Raw genomic sequence first — 18,261 nt, forward strand, 5'->3', positions numbered from 1 at the left:
TTGGCTAGTGCTGTTCATGGGACGGAGTCTGGGCCTCCGAGTGGACGGCAGAGAGCTCTTGCTGAGCTTGCTGCAGGTACGCCTTGTGCCATGGGACACAGCCTGAGTGCCCCGATCCTGAAGCCAACCCAGCCTTCCTCTTTGACTCAGGTTTCTCTGACCTGGGTTTCTATCATGTGTAACAGAAGGACTCTTAGGGGGCATAGATGTGCATTCCACGGCCACCGAGCTGTGTGGCCTTGGATGCAGTTAGGTTCTGCATTTGAAAAATAGGAGTTCCTTCACCTCCCTTGGGGGTGGCTCCAAGGCCAAAAGGAGCAACCCCTGGGGAGTACCCTGCCCAGTGACAGCCGTCAAGGAGGTGCTGAGGAGACCCCTTCTGTCACAATTGTTCTGTTTAAATTCAGCCCCCCCCTCCCCCAAGGCCTTTGTCCCCGCTTAGGCAGAGTCTGCTTGGTACAGCCTTTATTGTTTCTCCAGCATTTTCCAGAAGAATAGTGTCACTTGAGGGCCGCAGGGGACAGGGGGAGTAAAAAATAACATAAACAAACTGAACAGAAGTGCAGGAGGGCAGCGAGAGGGGCTGAGACAGGGAGTCAGGGGCAAGAGAGATGGGGGGCCTGGGGCCATCAGCGCCGCTTAGCTTTCAGCCACCAGAGTGGAGAATTCTGCAAAAGACAAGGACAAAGGTGAGTGAGTCACAGAGGAACAGCGAAGGGACACTGTCTGGCGGGCTGCAGGGTAGGGCGCAGCAGCGCCGGGCTTTGCTCCTACATTATTCCAGCCTGGAACCCGTGTGTGCAGAACTAAGTGACCAATAGAGGAACGGATGAATGGAGGGAATTCACCTTATCACTTGTACCCTGACACTGTCACACATGTTTGTGATTAATGGTCATTACAATGAGGACAGTGCCCATGACAACCACAGTGGGTCACCCCCCAGCACTATTCTAAATGCTTTATGCATATTCGACTCAGGGACTCGGCCCTTCATTTCTCATTATTTGTTCTAAAGGAGGAAGCTGAGGCTCAGGGTCAGCAATCTTTCTGCGCTTCTCTGCTGTTTTCCCCTCCAGGAGCTAGGAGGACAAAGAGTTCACCACTAGGCACCGCTCTGTCTCTGAGATGCCACATTGGACCTGAGGGGTGTGCGGTCTTGGGTAAGTCCCTGTCACTTCTAGAAAGGGGAGAGCATAAGGAGGGGGCACAGGCAGGGTCTCCCAGGCTTGCTGGGCCTTATTTGCTGGAAAATGAATCTCTGTGTTCGGTTCCTTCACCCACGAGTAGAATGAAGAATTGGGCAACATGGACACCTGGTGGGTGACAAAGAAGAAACTGGGTGTGAAATGGCTCCAGAAAGGCCACAAAAAGTACTCAGGACCCCGTCAGATGGAACATAGAAGTAATACCTACCAATGTAATTCCATATGTTTTCTCCTGGTTACATAAAATGTTACTGGGGATGCAGGGGAAGGGAGATAGGGACTGCCCCACTGTCACCGCAGTTCTTGTGTTGCCTAAAATTGTTTCAAATTTAAAAGTCAGAAAACAACTGACATCAGCTGTGTCATGGAGATAGCTTGGCTGTGGGCCTGGCAGGTGAGGGTCCTTGCCTTTTTGAGGTTTGGGGTAGTACATAGACACCAGTGAGGCTTCACCCCATGGGAATGTCCACACCCCGAGGTTCTTTAGGGCTGAGCCTTAACCACATTGCTGGGTGGGAACCTGGAAAAAGCAAAACCCCGGAGAGTCTCAGAGGATCCCCCATAAGCCAGGCACCAGAGGACTTGTCTTCTCAGCATGGCGCCCTGTGAGTTTGCAGGACCCGGAAGGATCTGTGTCACCCTTGAGATTCTTTTATCCTTAAAACTCTCATTGATTCTGCTCATCTCTGAAGCTAGTAACTTGCACTTCCTGACCATCTACATGGCCAGCATTTTGTGTAACTATCTGTTTGAACTCTAACAACGAGCCCAAAGGAGACACACATTTGTCTGCATTTTACAGATGGGGAAACTGAGGCCCCAAGAGTTAAGCCATTTGGCCACAGTCATAGCAGCAGATGCAATTCCAGCTCCATATACTCTTGGGCTTCCTTCCTTACCCCGGAGTTTCCTGACCTACTTTGACCTAGGTATAGAGTGACACATGTCCCAGCTCAAATGTCGCCACTGCATGGCTCTGTCACATTACCCTTTTTTATTTACTTCATGGTACTTAGCACACTCTGAAATGATCTCATTGATGTACTTGCTTATTTTTGTCAATCTCCCCCTCCCACTAGAATGTAAACTCTAGGGGGACAGGGAACCCTTCTCTCTACTCACCCCTCTCCCCGGCAGACAGACTGTCTTGGCCCATGGCAGGTGCTGAGAGTTAGGGCCACGGTGCTTGAGTCCTTAGGCTCCAGCAGGTGCTGAATTACTGTGGGTAACCCTCAGACAGTCCCAGGAGGTGAGCAGGGTGATTCCCACTTGGTAGATGCGAAGAGGGAGCACCCCGCCATGAGCCCAGATGGGCTGCTCCTGGTGGCGATCATGGCCCAGCCGCTGTGTGAGCGAGAGCTCTGTCTGCCCTGCCTCATAACCTGGCAAACTGGCCAGAGTCGCCTTTCCTTGTCCTGGGCTGCCGAGCTGTGCTCTTTTCCCTGGAATTGGGGCTCTCCAAGTGCTCCTCAGAAGGAAGTCCCTCTGGGCCACACTGGGCAGGAGGACCTGGTGCAGCTGGTGTGAGGGGGACCAAGGGACAGTGACAAGAACTCTCAAGGGTAGGAAGCCAGACTTTGGGAGGTATTTTGGGCTTGTGGGGTTCTTTAGAGTCCCTAAATCAGTCCCTCTGCCCACCCTGGGATCTGCTTTGAAGCAGCTGGGAGGTCATAATGGTCATGCTGTCTGGCCCTTTGCAGGACACAGGATTCTAATTTTATCCACTCAGAACCTTGCCCAGGGCCTTTGTAGAGAAATTGAGGGCAGGGGCCACTCTTTGTCCTTTTCCTGTCACCCTCAGGGCAAAACTCTTAGGAACCTGCCAATTAACTCACAGCTGTCCTAGCAAAAGGTCTCCTCTAAAATGCTCAGGTCTCGGCTTCAAGAAAAACAAATGACCAAACCAGCAAGGGCTAGGGTAAAGTCTAGGTCGGCAGACTTGGCACAGGATCCGGAAGGGCTCTGGTCTGAGCTCTGCCACCTGCTAGCCTCTCTGGGCAAGTCACGTGCCCCTCCTTGGTCATGATTTCTCCCCTGTGAGGTATCTTGTCATGAGAATATCCTACCAGCTCGTACATAGGCTTGATGCAACCTGGGGTTGGGGGAAGCCAACTCCCCTTTCCCACTCCTGGGACCTGTGACTAGAAACTCCATCGTGTCGTGCCTCCGTTTCCTCACTGTGCAGGGCATGCTAAGACCCACTTCCTGGGGCTGCTAGCAGGCCCGCACTGAATCTCTTGGTCACAGGCCTGACATTCAGCACGTACTCAGCTCCTGATAGCTGCGTGCTGTAATCCACACATTTCTATCCCTCAAGTCACCTTGAAACCAAGTCCACGACATAGCTGGCACCTTCCTGGAACAGAGAGGACCACTCTGTCTTGTTAGCCTTGCTGTTGCTCCCAGGGCGACTGTCTGTCTCCGTCGCTTCTCTCCATTTCCTGGCTCCACCTGCCACCTTGCTACCACCTGGCAGCAAGGCCAGAGTAGGTCTCAGTCTTGTGCCGTCACTACCTGATTGGGTGGTCGTGTCACTTATGTGTCTCTCTGGTCCTCAGCATTCTCATTTGTAAAGTATACACGAAACTTGCTTGCACATCTATGGAAAAGCAGGTGAGAAAATGCAAACAGATCCTTGCACGCGGCTTATAAATGTTCATTTTACCTCCCTGGATCTTGGCACAACTGGCTCTAGTTGGATCTTTGAAATAACAACCATAACAATTCTGAAACTAAGAAGCACACAGATCTAAACATAGGGCACGGAAACCCCACAGACTAGGCAAAAATTTCTGTGACGAGCTATTGATTTGAGTTGGAAGCCCCATCTCCACCCTGCCCTTCATGATGGAGCCACCTGAACCCTCAGCTTCTCCATCTGTAAAATGGGGCTACAGAGCACAGCACCTCATAGCCAGAGTGATAGTATGAGGTGGGCATGTGGGGAGATGGGTAAAAAAAAAGCCTAGCAAGGGGCCTGGCACTTGGGGCATTAAATCCACCGTTGCTGTCTAGGCTTGTGGGGGAGTGTTCTCTTGGAGGGATTCAGAATATCCTTCCTCTTGCAAGATGTGCACATTATGGCACTTCTGCAACCAGATGCCTTCCTAGGGCTCCCGGGGCCCGCTTGCCCTGGTCCTCCTCGTCCAATCGGAAAGAGATGGAAAAGGCAAGGGAGGAAGGCAGTGGACAGGGCCGGGCCAGGCAGATTTTATTCTTTCCCATAGGAAACCGAAATTAGCCTAATTAGGTCTGCCCCAGGTCGGGGTGCTGTGGGGATTGGACAAATTTAGAAGCTATTGACAGGTGAGACCAGCGATTGCTGAGAGCCCCAAGTGAAACTGAGACTCTGAGTCAGCGCCTGGAAGCTACGCTCCCTGCGACCCGGGGAACAGCAGGAAGGGACGGGCTCCTGGTTTATCGCCTGCCTCTAAATAGCTCCCAGGCTCAGTTTCTTATAAATTCATAGTACAGACAGGGATCACCTTCCTATCCTGCAGGGTCATTTGGGGTCAGGCCAGGCAGCCACAAGGAGGCGGCATAGACCATTCTGGGGGCTTGCTCAGTGCCAGATGCTACAGAACGTGTTATCTCATCTCTTCCTCCCTGGCTCTCATGTCCCCATTTCACTTATGGGGAAACTGAGGCTGAGTCACTCTGCCCGGAAGATTCTGTCTTCAGTGTGGCTCATGCCCAGGCATGTCTCTTTGTTAAAGATTCAGAGCACTGTCCCTGCGTCCCATCTCAAGCTGCCTCTCTCAGACACAGAGGACGGGCACACTCGTCTTGCACTCCGACTGCTGCTCCATTTTCCAGGAGGCCAGTTATATAAGCCGCACGGCCTCCTCTAGCTTATCTAGTGCAGCAGGAGGCCAGAGCTGGGGAAAGTGCACCCGGGAATAGAGAGGAGCAGATTGCAAGCATGGGAACCATTTATAACCCCAAGGCACAGCTTGGCGTGCAGGGGTGGCGCTGCAGTCAGGAGACCAGGACCCACATAGCAAGGGTGCCCTCTGTGACTCGGGTACTCGGCATTCACATCTCTCAGTGGGCATCACTGCCTCTGTCCCCTAGGCCTCCTGTGGCTGCTGTGTGGACACACGGACAGATAACAAAGCGCTGTCTGCCTCAGGACCTGATCATCGGGATTGAGCCCAGGCCCCGACGCATGCATCCTGCCCTGCTTGTAAATCAAGTTCCGAAGGGGCTGGCAGCCTGGCATTGCAGGGAAGGGAGACGGAGAGTCTCCCTTCCTTCTCCTTCTCCTTCCTCTCCTCCTCCTCACTTTTTCTTGGACTTGATCTCAATTCTGGTGAAGTTGGGATTCCACAACTTCCAAAAGGAGCGAAGGAGGCGTAGGAACAAAAGCATTCATATCACCGAAGAGGAAAGGCATCGTTCCCGGAACACTCACTTAATTCCAGCAACTCAGCGGCGAGAAGGGTATTTTTATCCTCACATTATGGAAGCAGAACGGATGTCCCAAGGGAGGAGAAGCCCCGTCCCTGGGCAGGGCCGGCACCCTCGGAGGGCGGTCCTGTCTTCTGTCCATCCCAGTGTGGGCTGTGCCCCACAGCCTCCTCCACTTTCTACCTCCTGGGCTCAATAGGCTACTTAAGGATAAAACAACAGATTTTGCCAGAAGGAAGCAGAAAAGGCAAAAGCCTTCCGGCATGTTAAGTAGTGTACCGGTCAGGCAATAATGATGACTACATTTTCTGGCTAAGGCAGCAGAATGCAAAAGACAGGCTCTTGACTTGCAAAAGGCTTAAAGCTTAGGAAAGTGGGTCTGTCCCTAGGATTGGGTGGCAGTGGAAATGGACTGTGCACTTCTTTTGCACGTGTGTGCTTGTGTGTGTGGCCCGTGGAGCTCAATGAGAGTCATCTGTTGGGGGTCGGGGTTGAAGCAAGCCCCAGTGCTTCATAGCAAGCATCTGTGCCCTCCCAGGCCTTGGTTTTCTCCAAAGATGACCTGTGGAGCTCTTACCAGGTTGGCATGAGCCAAAAGCATAGCTGTGTGCAGTGAGACCAAACCCCTTCCCTGCGTAGTCTGTATGTCCCATGGGTATCTCCACTGAGCTCAAGAGCTCTGCAGGGGACGCATGCACAGAGGGTCCCAGTAGCACCACCGAGTTTCAGGACTGGCTGTGCCACTCAGTAGCCCTGGGTGTGTGACTTAACCTCTCTGTGCCTCAGTTTCCTCCCTTGCACAATGAAGATAGTGAAGGCTCCCAGCTCCCAGGATTGTTGAGAAGCAGTGGTTCTCAAAGTGTGATTCCCCAGGTGCTGACTGGCACCACCAGGTGATTTGTCAGAAATGCAAACTCTTGGGCTGCTCCTACAGAATCATGAAATCACTCTCAAGCAAGCAAGCCTCTGGCTATTGAGTGTGGCTGCCCACTTTCCCGCCTGGTTTCTGCAGCGACAGCCAGGCCCTTGGGCGCCTTCCATCCCTTTCCCACTTCTCTCTCCTTTTTCTGCCTTAAACCCTCCCTTAACTGGCTCGAGCCAGCCTTGGAGGGTGGCTCCTGAGAAGCAATCGATCTCATCTATAAAAGCCTTTGAGCTTCCTGGAAATCATCACCCCAGAGACCAGAAAGTAAAGACTTATTATTAGAGCTTTGTCTTCCCCCTCTCCCTGCAACCTGGGGTTGTAAGGAACCTGGGAAACAATCTCCCACCTTAGAAGGATGAACAAAACTGGGAACAAAGGCAGAGGCAGTGCCAAGCTGCCCCAGCACCCATGGCTACAAAGACCCCAGCCCACCTGCCAGGGTCCCCAGCCTTCATCTGCAGGTAGCCTCTCCCTGCATGCAGAATTTGTGCTTCCTCACCCCTGCTTGCTGAGTAAATTCATTCATTCATTCATTCATTCATTCATTCATTCATTCATTCATTTGATAAACAAACACTTCTCCTGCTAAGTGACAGGCCCTGTTCAAAAGGCTGCAGACAGAATAGCAACAACCAAACCAAGGCCCTCTCTGATGGTACTGACCTCCCAGTGAAGGAGAAAAGCAAGCATGTGACAAGCTCACATGGTGCCCCTAACATCTGTGTGAACCCGCAAGGCAGGCAGCACAGCTTTGGGACCAGACCAACCTGAATATGGATCTTGACCTTTTCTCTCTCTAGCCATGGGATTTAGGCCAATGTTCACTCCTCTGAGCCTCAGTGGTTCTACCTATAAAATGGGAATAATAACAGCCTCCACTTCAAGGACAGCTAGAAGGTTAATGCGTAAAGCACTAGGCACAGTGCCTGGCACCCACGCAGTGCTCCATGATGATAGCTGTCATCACTCCAGGTCACACAGCTAAGCCCAAGTCCTGATTCAGGCACCTATGTGTAACATTCACCCTGTAGCATCAGTTTAAGCCCAGAGCTAGAGGGGACCTCAGATTGGTTGGTGATCTGACCCCAGGCTTGAAGAGCAGATGCTCAGGGGCTGGGAGGGGCTCTGTGCCTTGCAGGTGAGAGTGTCCTCAGGGTGGTGGACCCTCTGCCTTTCCAGTGAGTCACAGCAAAGCAGAGCACAGGGAACAGAGCTGCCAGTGTCCTGAGAGGGCCTGCCCGAGGGGTGTTACCATGCCCACCCTTCCTGGGTTGGGGCACGGAAGTGGCCAGCATGTCTATATCTCCTATCATGAAAGCAGGAGGTGCAGGCTGACCCATGCTGCCCACCTGCCGCATCTTCTGAGCTGGCCTCTGTGTGCCCAGAGCTCAGTGCACTGGCCCAGGATGGCCCTGGCCTGGACTGTGTAGCACACTGACCCTGGCTCTCATGCTTGCTGGCTGTGTGACCTTGAACTTCCAAGCCCCTTGCCTATCTCTGTACCTATATCTTTTGCTATCCCAAGGTGAAATAAAGCCCAGCACCGGCGCAGGTGCATCCTCCATGCCCAGCACTGATCCGCCTCTCTCCAAGCAGCCATCTTCCTGTCCTTGGCTGACCCTGCCCTCCCCATCTTTGCCTAGAGGCTCTGCTGATGTCCGCATCTTCCCCGGGCCTCTCTGCGCCCTTCCAGTATGTGGCACAGCAACCTCAGGTCCCCAAGCCTGTCAGTGCCCATCGCCTAAGTGCTCTGCTCTGCCTGGCACAGACTGAACATCTCTAGTCCAAAAATCTGAAATTTGGAACTTTAGGAGTGCCACAATAATACTATGCGACTATTTAAAAATGTGAAAAAACTCCGAAGCCTGACATACTTCTGGTCCCCAGCATTTCAGTGAAGGGGCACTGAGCCCGGAGTACCGTTTGTAGCACTGCAAACAATGTGTAGCTAGAACAAAAATAGCATCGCAGCTGCTGTTTGGTGAGCCCAGACTACACGCTGGTCACTGTGCTCAGTGCCTGCGTGTCATCAGGGGCAGGTTACACATGAGGAAGGAGGGGCTCTGGGTTGCGGAGCCACACAGCCAGGACTGGTGCTGATCTAAGCTGGGCTTGGAGCCCGCATCTTTGCCTTCCCCGGTACTAGGCACTGAGTTGCAACTCAGGAAGTGTCTCCAGGGTCTGCTGGGAGAGTTTAGTCAGCTCCTTCAGACCCAGTTACGGCAGAGAGGGAGGCAGGGAACCAGGCCAGGGGCTGTCCTGGTTTTTCTTCATCACTTAGGTTATCTGTGAGCAGCCAGCCGTGAAGACCCTGTCTTAGGACTCCTGAGCTGTGGCCGAATGGCTACGAATCAAAACACGAGCCCCATCCCGAAACTCAGGCCAGCATCACAGTGGGACCCATGGCTTGCTGTGGATCCGTGAGGGAGGGGTGTGGGGAAGCAACCACCATTCAGCCAGGTCCCCTTGAGCGGCCGAGCCACCAGTGCTCACCAGCACCCTCTGTGTTCTGGCCCCTTGAAAACTATCTCCCTCCTTTCCAGGGCATGCAAGCAGCTGGCTCGATGGCAGGACACTCCCTGCACTCCTTCTTGGTTACAATTCTCTATTCTCATTTCTGGCAAAGCCATCTTTCACAAACTTGCAGCTGCCGTCAGGATCTTTATACTTTTCCCAGAGCAATTTTGTGTCTATAGCCCCTAAAATCCCATAACAAGTCCAAGCAGGGGATAGGATAAGTGTGCACATCCCATGAGCCAGGCCAGAGCACCCAGATACAGACCACATTCAAGGTCACAGCTGGAGAGGGGCAGAGAAGGAAGTGGGGCCTGGGGGCCTGGGCTTCACCCAGGCAACAGATGGTGCCTAGGGCCCCGCCTGGTGTGAGGTACTGTTTAATAGTGGGCGTAAAAGGACATATGCAATCTAGTCTCGATGTCATTCTGATTTAGTTGACAGATGCACAGGGAGCCCTCACTCTGGCGCACCTGTTCTAAGTACACACCTAATCCTCATGATGAGCCTGCGGGACCAGAACTGTCCTTGCTGCAGTCAAGAGATGGGGACGCTGAGGCCCAGAGCAGTTATGTGACTTCCACAAGGTCACATAGCTAGAAAGGCTGGGTTCTGGACTCAAAGACAGCCACATACGGTTCTCTCTTAAGTTGCAACAAAGGCCTATGGTGGAGTGGATAGTGACAGTGGACTATAAAGATGTAGGCGGATGTGTGCTAAATCCTGAGCCCCTTACCTAGCTCCCTGGCTGTCTCAACTAGGCCAGGCGCCTTGAGGGTCCGTGTGAAATACACGATGCTAAGAGAGACACTAATGGCAATACTAGGATGGGTCCCACAGATGGCAGGGAAGACCAGGTGGACAAGGACTTGGGCTCAAGGGCTCTAGCTCCACCCCTCCGCTCACTAAGAGCAAAGTTGGTGAAGCTAACTTCCTAATTCCCAGGAGCCTCCTGGCTGGCTGAATTTGCTGGCTGTCCTGTAGGGCTGGGATGATCTATTTGTATGACCCCAAAACTTATCTTGAGACTCAAGGTTACAGGACACCAGGATGAGATCCTGAGGGGGGCAAGAGATAAGGAATTTCCATCCCTGATATTGGAGACCGAGAGCCGTGGGAATCACTGGCCTTGTCTCCTAGGGTTACAGATGGGAGCCTCAGGCTCAGAGAAGGAGAGGAGAGAAGAGAGAGAGATGGCCCAAGGTCACAGAGCCAGGATAGGCAGAACCTGGACCAGAACCTAGGCAAAGGGCAGAGAAAAATGCCAAGTTCTCCTTGACCCCCTGCTGAGCAGGGGGGAAAAGAAAGAAAACAGAAAGAATCCATTCTTCCTGGGTTGCTCAAAAGTAGAAAACTATATAGCACTTTTGGTGTCTTGTGTTCCTTTTGTCTGGCTGTCTGGCAAAACTCTCAGGCCCAGCAGGTTGCCTCCCTTATCCTGATCTCCCCTTCCTTGTAGCAAATATAACTGAATTTTCAGCATCCAAACATTCCAGAATCCATACCACACCCAGAACCCTGGTCATGGCACCCACCGTCAACCCCGATTTTGCCGTCCCCATCCTTGTCTCCAGCAGCCAGCAGCGTCTTGGTTTCTTTAGCTGACAGGTCTCTGGCATCTGAGGAGAAGCCCTTTAGGATGGCTCTGGGAGAGGAAAGAGAGGAAGCAGGAGAGGTAGTCAGGCCAAGGTCACCTTGGCTGAACATCGTGTGGATGGTGGGCTGGCATCTGCACAGAGAAGGGGCAGCGGGGATGGGCAGGGAGCAGTGGGCCTGCGTGCAGCAGGACTAGTCAGGCAGCCTGGACTGCACGTGCGAGTGCAGGAGGGAAGGGCTGTTTTCTGAGGAGGGTCCACGTCACTGCAGGAAAGGCATCTGAAGGTGTTTATTTACACAAGAAATGCCCACTAAGTGTCTTCTCTATGCCCAGGCTGTGCAGGGGACTGAGGACACTGCACTGTGGTGATCTCAGAAAGCCGCCTGCATGAGCGGGCTGGCGGTCAGGGGCCCAGGGGCACCCGCATGGATTGATGGGTACTTTGATAGTGGAAGCTGAGGGTGCTCAGAGGAGAGTGGGGGAGGCCTCCTGGAGAAGGTGACAGGGAGGAGTTGGCCCATATGCGTATGTGTGTTTGTATGTGCTTGTGGTGTGGGGTGGGTAGGAGAAGATTCTAGAAAGAATATAGCCTTGGGTTAGGGGGCCGGGGAGATGGCTCAGTGGAATAAGTGCTTCCCTGGCAAGCGCAAGGGCCTAGGTTCAATCCCTGGTTGTGCCCCCCCCCAAAGAATATAGCCTTGGGATGGTTTAGGGAAGAGACAGAAAAGGTGGGAGAAGTTCCTACTTAGAAGGGCTCTCTCCATATCCTTCTCTGTCACTTTCTGACAAAATCCAAGGCAGCCTTGGCCAGAGAGTGACATAAGGCACAGCTGGGCTGGCAGACGTGGGCCAGGTGGCTAAGCCAGGTGACAAGGGAGGGTTCTGTGCAGAATCAGTGTTGCATTTCCTGGTCCTAGCCTCCTTCTCCTCCCTGCTTCACTCCCCAGACCCCTGAGTCTCCCGAGATCGCTAGGAGACGGCTCTGAAAGCTCTGTTCCAGGAGGGGCGGGGGCTGCAGGATGGTGGAGGTAGAAATCAATACAATCCCATCCTGAGATCCTGTGCCTTGCCCTCTTGCAGTGAGGACAACTGCCTCTTCATTTGTATTAAATTATTAATGAGCATCATTCCATTAACAATATTAAGTGGCTATAATTTAACCTAATTAGCAACACTTTGATCTGAGGCTTTGATTCTTCCGGAAGCATCAGGGCAGGGAACCATTTTCCCCAGTGCCCTGGTTCTCAGCCCTGTCTGTGGGTGAAAGGTGCAGAGAGAGGGGCAGCTCTGATATGGATTTGAGCAAGATTCTGTCCCCCCAGCCCCGCCAGCCTCAGTTTACCCCAGCTCTTCCTCCTCAATGAAGCCACTCTTGTCTTTATCCAGAATGTGAAACACCTTCTTCACATCATCCGGGGTCTTTTTCTTCAGGCCAACCATCTGGAAGAACTTTTTGTGGTCGAAGGAGTCGGCAGCTGTGGGAGGAGGCTCGGGTTAAGAGGGGGCCAAAGAAGGGGCCGCAGGGGAGAGTGGGCAAATGGGAGGTGTCGAGGCAGCGCTGATAATCAGTCCCAGAGTGGCTTCGGGAAAATGCGCCTCTGCTGAAGGCTAAGGGGTCCACCAAGGGGAGGGTATGTCTCAAGGTCATGACCTGTCAGAGAAGAGGTAGGCTCATCCCTGGAACCCCTGCCTCTCCAGCCTGTCCCCTGCCTGCTCTGCACACTTTGCCAAGCATAGGGGTGGCATTAAAGACCCAAACAGAAACCTTTGGCCTCCCCACAACGCTTTCTCCCCAGAGCACTTGGGCAGTGGCAGGCTGGGAGGGGGCCTGGGAACAGAAGCTGATGCGAGGGTGTGTGTGTGTGTGTGTGTGTGTGTGTGTGTGTGTGTGTCTTCTTTCCTGGCCTCACACTGGGTTGTCAGAACATCAACACGGAGAGAACACATTTTTGTCAAGGTCACACAGCAGGAGGAGGAGGGGAAGACCTAGAAGTCTTGGCTTTACTGCAGAAATACATTCTGGTGACAGTGTGCATATGTGTGCCAGCCAGTTCCCACCCCAGACCAGGGTCACTTGGCTAAGTTTCTTCTCAGAGGTGGCAAAGTGGCTGCAGGCAAAGCAGAGCAGGTGGCTCACAGTGCCTGGGCAGAGTGGCTCCCCAGAGCATCCTGTGCCCAGGGGAAGGCGTCAAGCAGGAGGAGAATGGCCCTTCCAATCCCCCAGCTCTCTACGTCTTATGACCTTTTTAAAACAGCCAGGAGTGGGTACCACATTAGGCTGTGGCCCTGTGTGAGGGCACTGGGGCGGGTGGGGTCATCGGGGTGTTCTCTCCTCTGCCCAGAGCTGAGGAGAAATATTGGTCTGCCCACTTTTGATACTGGGTCGGAGACCAGCACTACCTGGACACCACCCTGTAATCCCTCTCTGCCAGGCTTGATGACCTTGGACAAATAGCCCATCCTCTCCCTGCCTCAGTTTCCCCATCTGGGTGAAGAGAATAGGAAGAGGAGCAACTAAGCCCAGAGGTTCTAGAGCAGCCAGAAGAAGTGAAGCAGTGGCTCCCCTTCCTGGAGACTGGGAGTTAGGGAGCTGCCAGGGGCTGCACAAGTTGGTGAAGCCCAGGGCCAGCTTTCAGAAGGTCACCTCTGGCAGCGAGGGGGCTTGAACCCCAGAAGGGGAGTTCCTACAGCTGGGGGTCCAACAAGGAGCCATCGCTGTAAATCTTGTTCAGAAACGGGGTGGAGAAAAGGGGTCTCTCACGGAGCAGGTGTGAGCCCTTGCACTCCACATATCAGAAAGTGGATGTCCCAGCTAGGACAAGACTCCCCCCGAAGGCCCTTCCTCTGACCCTGGTCTTTCTTTGCCCTTGGTCCTGGACCCACAACCTTCCCAGAGCGGCCACCCTCCTATGCCCTCGAGTTTGTGTGGCTCCGGACTCCTGCTGCACCCTGGCCAAGTCCCTGCTGCCCCAGAGTTTAGGAAATGCTGGGAACCTTTCCCGTCCAGACCCCACCAGCGCCCCGCAAGCTGCGCGGGAGTTTGGAGGCAGAGGGCAGGCCAGGTGCGGGCCCGCGGGATGCAGGGGCGAAGGTGGTGGATGAGGGGACACGGCTGAAGAGGGGAGAGCGCCGCTCACCTGCAAAGGCTCCAATCGCCTTCTTGATGTCCTCAGCGTTGAGCAAGTCTGTCATCGACATCCTGCAACTGTTTGAGCGGACAGAGCAGTGCGAAAAGATTAAAGAGTGCTTTTCTCATCATTTCTGCTCATATGACCAGCGCTGCAGTGCTGCGCGCCAGGCGCACGCCCGCCTGTCTTGGCAGCGCGCCAGGGGACGCCGGGCTCTGCGCGCAGCCGGAGCCGCTCAGTCCCGCCGAGCCATCGCGCCGCGCGGGCCACCGATCTGCGCCCGCAGCGCCCGGTCCCTCTCTCAGAACCTCGGTGGGCAGCGCCTGCGCTCACCGGCCAGGGAAAGATCTTTGGGATTTAGGGGGCGCCCGGCGCCACCAACCAGCCCGCTCTGGAGAGTTTGCCTGCCTTCAAGGGCACTCAGGAGGATCCCATCTCGGCAGCACAGGGTGTCCTGCCGCTTGGAGAAGATAAGGGGATGCTCAGGGGGTCGCCCAACCCGCGGGCCTGTGGGCCCCCAGGTTCTTAACCAGCCTTTCTCTTCTCCTCCCTCCGCCTCCTCTCCTGTCTGTCCTGAATGCTGCAAATTTATGCTACAAAATCTAAGCGCTGAGGTTGCAGAAACTTGACCCACACACCGGACCGGGAGCGGGTGGCAGGGACAGGCAGGAGCTGCCAGGCTCTCTGGGGGAGCCTCAGCCCTCATCTGACAGGGGTGCATATTCTGAAACCTGATTCAACTTAACTTGACTCTTTTATGTTTTAGGCTAGCTTGACTTTTCAAAGATCTGCTCTCAGATCCCCACAACTACTTCCTTTTCCTCTAGTTCCCACAACCTTCTGTGGGGCAATGGGAGTGTGGGGGACTACTGCATTGCCTGCCCCCTCCTGGGAGGCTGATGTAGGAGGCTGGTGTATGCTGGGGTTGGGGCACACCTTCAGATCACACTTTCTAGACCCAGGGTTGTGGTCTGAGTGTCACCTGTGTGGAAGGTGACGTTTCCTGTCTTGATGTAGCCAGGGACCAGTTGCATCTCCCTCAAGTTCGCCCGAGGGTTCACTCTGCAACCAGCTGCTTCTGCACTGTGTGAGGTCTGATTAGAGAGGCAGGAGGCTGGGGCTGCAGATCAGCGGCTGCACTAAGACCCTATGTGACTTTGCATGGTGACCTTCCTCATTTCTGGGCTATTAGTCTGTTGTGCTGGAGGCATGGGTGTCCCCCCCATAGTGAGACCGGAGACTCCAATTTAAGGTACCAGCAGACGGGCTGGGGCACGGCCTGTGGTGGCTCTCGGTGGTAGGGACCAGGGACAGCTGCTTCACAGCCCAGAAGCTCAAGTTCCATGACACTCGCTGTCAACACCGTCTCCCTTGGTTCAACCCTGGAGGGCTGCCCTTCCTGGAAACCCTAGGAGTGGCTAGCTCCAGCTGCCTGCTCTCGCTGAGTCAGCTCCTTCAGGCCGCCCCTAGCCAGCTGGCTTCCAAGGCGCCAAGGCTGTAGCTCCTGACCTGACTGCTCTGGGCATGAGGCTTCCCCTGGCCTCTCGGCAGCCCTGGCCCTGCCTTGCCGGCTGTGGTGCCCCTTGGGCAGGGCTGCTGGGCTCCCAGACTCTGCTTGCTCCGTGCCTGGGCAGAGAATCTTTTGCCCTAGCTAAGGACCCTGAGGCTATACAGGTGGGGAAACTGAGGCTAAAGAGGGTCTGTGAGTGGTCTAAGGACACACCATGAGGCAACACAGAACAAGGTCCACCCCTGAGTTCATTAACTTGGGCTAGTGGCCATCTCAGGGACCTCACTAGTGACCTATCCAGTCCCGCACATCCAAGCCACACACTGGCTCCTGGACAGGCCCAGACACCCTGCCTCTGGTGAAGGCTGGCTCCTCTACACCTCCCTCCTGCTCTCTCCTGCTGACTTCTCAATGCCCCTCTCTGACCAGAGTGCCCTGGCAGGACACCAGACAGTGCCACCAGACCCATGCATCCACCATCTGCACCCCTTCCTCCTTTCCCTTTGCCCTCTGAGTCACCTCTGATGGCAGCCGACAGTCCACAGGTGTTGCCTCCATCCCTTGAGAGGCATAGATGGGATCTGAGGTTCAGCCAGTGGGAAGGCTTTGGCCAAGCCCCAGGCGGAGCCAGACTCTCATCCCCCTGCTTCTGCTGCTCCCCAACCCCCAGTACAGAGGCACCAGGGGGAGACTTGGCTGTCCCTTCCAGCTGGCCTTGGCCTTCCATCCTCCTCTGTAGCTGCCACTCACCTGGGGTGGGGGCGAGGGCTGGAGCCTGCACTGGAAACTGGGCTGGTGGGAGGTCCGGCGGGAAGTGAGCTGGGCAGTGGGAGGACCACTTAAATAGGCCTATGCCCTAGCTATTTTGGGAGGTTGTGCTCCCCACTGCCCCCGGCCCCCTCCCCTTCCGGTGTCAGGTACTCCCCAACCATGGTGCTGAGTGTCTGTATCACATTCACCTCCCTGCGCCCATTGAGCCAGACCTATTAATAACCCTTGGCCCCTGCCTCCCTCCAGCACCCAGCATTGAGGCCTGAGCAGGGCTTGCCTCCTCCACGAAGCCTTCCATGACCACTTTGGATGGAAGCAATGTTCCCTTCCTCCAAAGCCTGTAAAGAAAGGAAAAGGCCAGGGCAGGAACGGGACAGGTATTGTACCACATACAAGGGCCAGGGCAGTTTCGCACATGACATATTCTCCTGACTGTAGACCTGCAGTACAGGTGGGGAGACAGACAGAGATACAGGGCGCTGAGGGCCCTACTGTCCCCAGCCATGATCTGGGGCTCACAGAGGAGTCAGCAATTTCATGTGATGACCCATGACCTACATTTGAAGGCTAGAAATGCTCTTTGTGTCTCAGGCTCCCACTTGTACACCCACTCAATTGGGGGGGGTCTGCCATTGAGCTCAGGAAAGGCTTCAGACTTCTTAAAACTGTATACAAAAATGTCACAGGCACGTGCACTTTTATGGAGCAAGAACCATTGCTTGAAGGGTTTGCAGAGGGGTTTCTGATGTATCTAGGATTGGAGATGACTGTTCAAGGGGTGTGTTTTGAAAAGCATGGATGGATGGATGGATGGATGGATGGATGGATGGATGGATGGATGGATGGATTTGACAAATATTCATTGTTGAAGATGAACCCCAAGCATCATTCCTTTTCTCACCCTCAACCTTAAAAAGCATCTCCAGGGAGCTGGCACTGTCCAGCCCTTGACAGTGCCCAGAGGATGCCAAGCCTCCACACAGAGACTGTGTTCAAAGGAGGCTCCATGAGTCCCTCACTGACCACCAGCTTCATGGATGGGAGGAACACATGGTGGCCAGGCTGGGGAGGCTGGAGGTCACAGCCTGGGCAGGATGATGGCTCTGGAGACCATGAGGGATGTACCTAGGGAAGCGTATCTGCAGGGGAGAATCTTCCTGATCTTGGGCTGTGGGATGAACATGTGGACGGATCCTGCATGACTCAGTTGTCAGGGCTGGTTCCCTGGAGGAGGCTGGTGCTGTTTATGGGGTGGGGGAACCCAGGAGGAGACACAGGAGTTGAGATTCCCAGGAACTAGAGCAAGGATAGCTTCCCATGAATCAGCTCCAACCAGTCACAGCCAGAAACCACACTTGGCCCTTGGGTCTTTCCTACATCCTTCAAGAGGCAGGATATACTGTTCCTGTTTTACTGATGAACAAATAAGGTTCAGAGAGGTTGGACAACTTGCCTGAGGTCACAGGACAGAGACAGGATCTCAGCCAGGTTTCTTTGACTCCAAAGTGCTTGTTCCTTTCTGCTGTGTGTCCTACAGCATGTCTACTTCCTTTTGCTTTCTGCTAGTTCCATCCACCCTAGGTAGTCCTCAGAGGATTGAAGACATAGAGCCGCAGAGGACGTTAGTGATGTGTGCAAGGCCACTCAGGTGGACAGTATGTGGCGAGCTGCGATTTGCGCTCCCATCTTCCTGCTTTGGAAGCATCGTCTCCCCACGGTGGTAAAACTGGACAGGCACTGAGAGCCCTGTGTGGACCGTCTTGAGACATCGCACTTTTCCTTTGTTGTGCTAACTCAGGCAGACTTCACTTTTTCATTAGTTTGGTTAGTTTCACAGGGGCTTTAATGCCAGGTAACGAGTCTGTCTTCGTTGTGATGCTAGGGCTGTGTAATCCGGGCTGGTGTAGGGTGACATAGTGTAGTGACTCCCACAGTTGGTGGAAAGCCCCTGGCAGTCAGGTACGGTGACCCCTCCCCTGGTGATACTCTGTCCTTGTGACCAGCAGTACCCTGTGATGTGCTGGCCTTGTGCTCAGACTGGACAGCCTGCATTTCTTAACCCCAGTGGGGGGAAGGGGAGGCCACCACTGCAAAAGCCTAGGCCAGAGCTGTGATTAACCAAGGTGGGTCCTACGTCATCACCACATTGGCCACTATCGTGAACTGCACAGGGAGGGGACAGCCCCTGGACAGAGGGA

The 18,261-nt window shown here is 54.3% G+C and overlaps 1 protein-coding gene across 1 annotated transcript; it reads right to left on the reverse strand.

Annotated features, from left to right (window-relative positions):
* Positions 1–448: 448 nt before the first annotated feature.
* Positions 449–16,144, reverse strand: Pvalb (parvalbumin). Its single transcript, XM_004634581.2, has 5 exons — positions 16,043–16,144; positions 13,792–13,859; positions 11,997–12,129; positions 10,593–10,702; positions 449–668 (listed from the first exon to the last, which is right to left on the reverse strand). The coding sequence occupies exons 2-5, from the start codon at positions 13,850–13,852 to the stop codon at positions 640–642; spliced, it is 333 nt and encodes a 110-aa protein (XP_004634638.1). The 5' UTR covers positions 13,853–13,859; positions 16,043–16,144; the 3' UTR covers positions 449–639.
* Between the last annotated feature and the right edge of the window lie 2,117 nt (positions 16,145–18,261).

This window comes from Octodon degus, unplaced genomic scaffold (assembly GCF_000260255.1).
Source record: "Octodon degus isolate 3935 unplaced genomic scaffold, OctDeg1.0 scaffold00064, whole genome shotgun sequence".
Classification (NCBI taxonomy): domain Eukaryota; kingdom Metazoa; phylum Chordata; class Mammalia; order Rodentia; family Octodontidae; genus Octodon; species Octodon degus.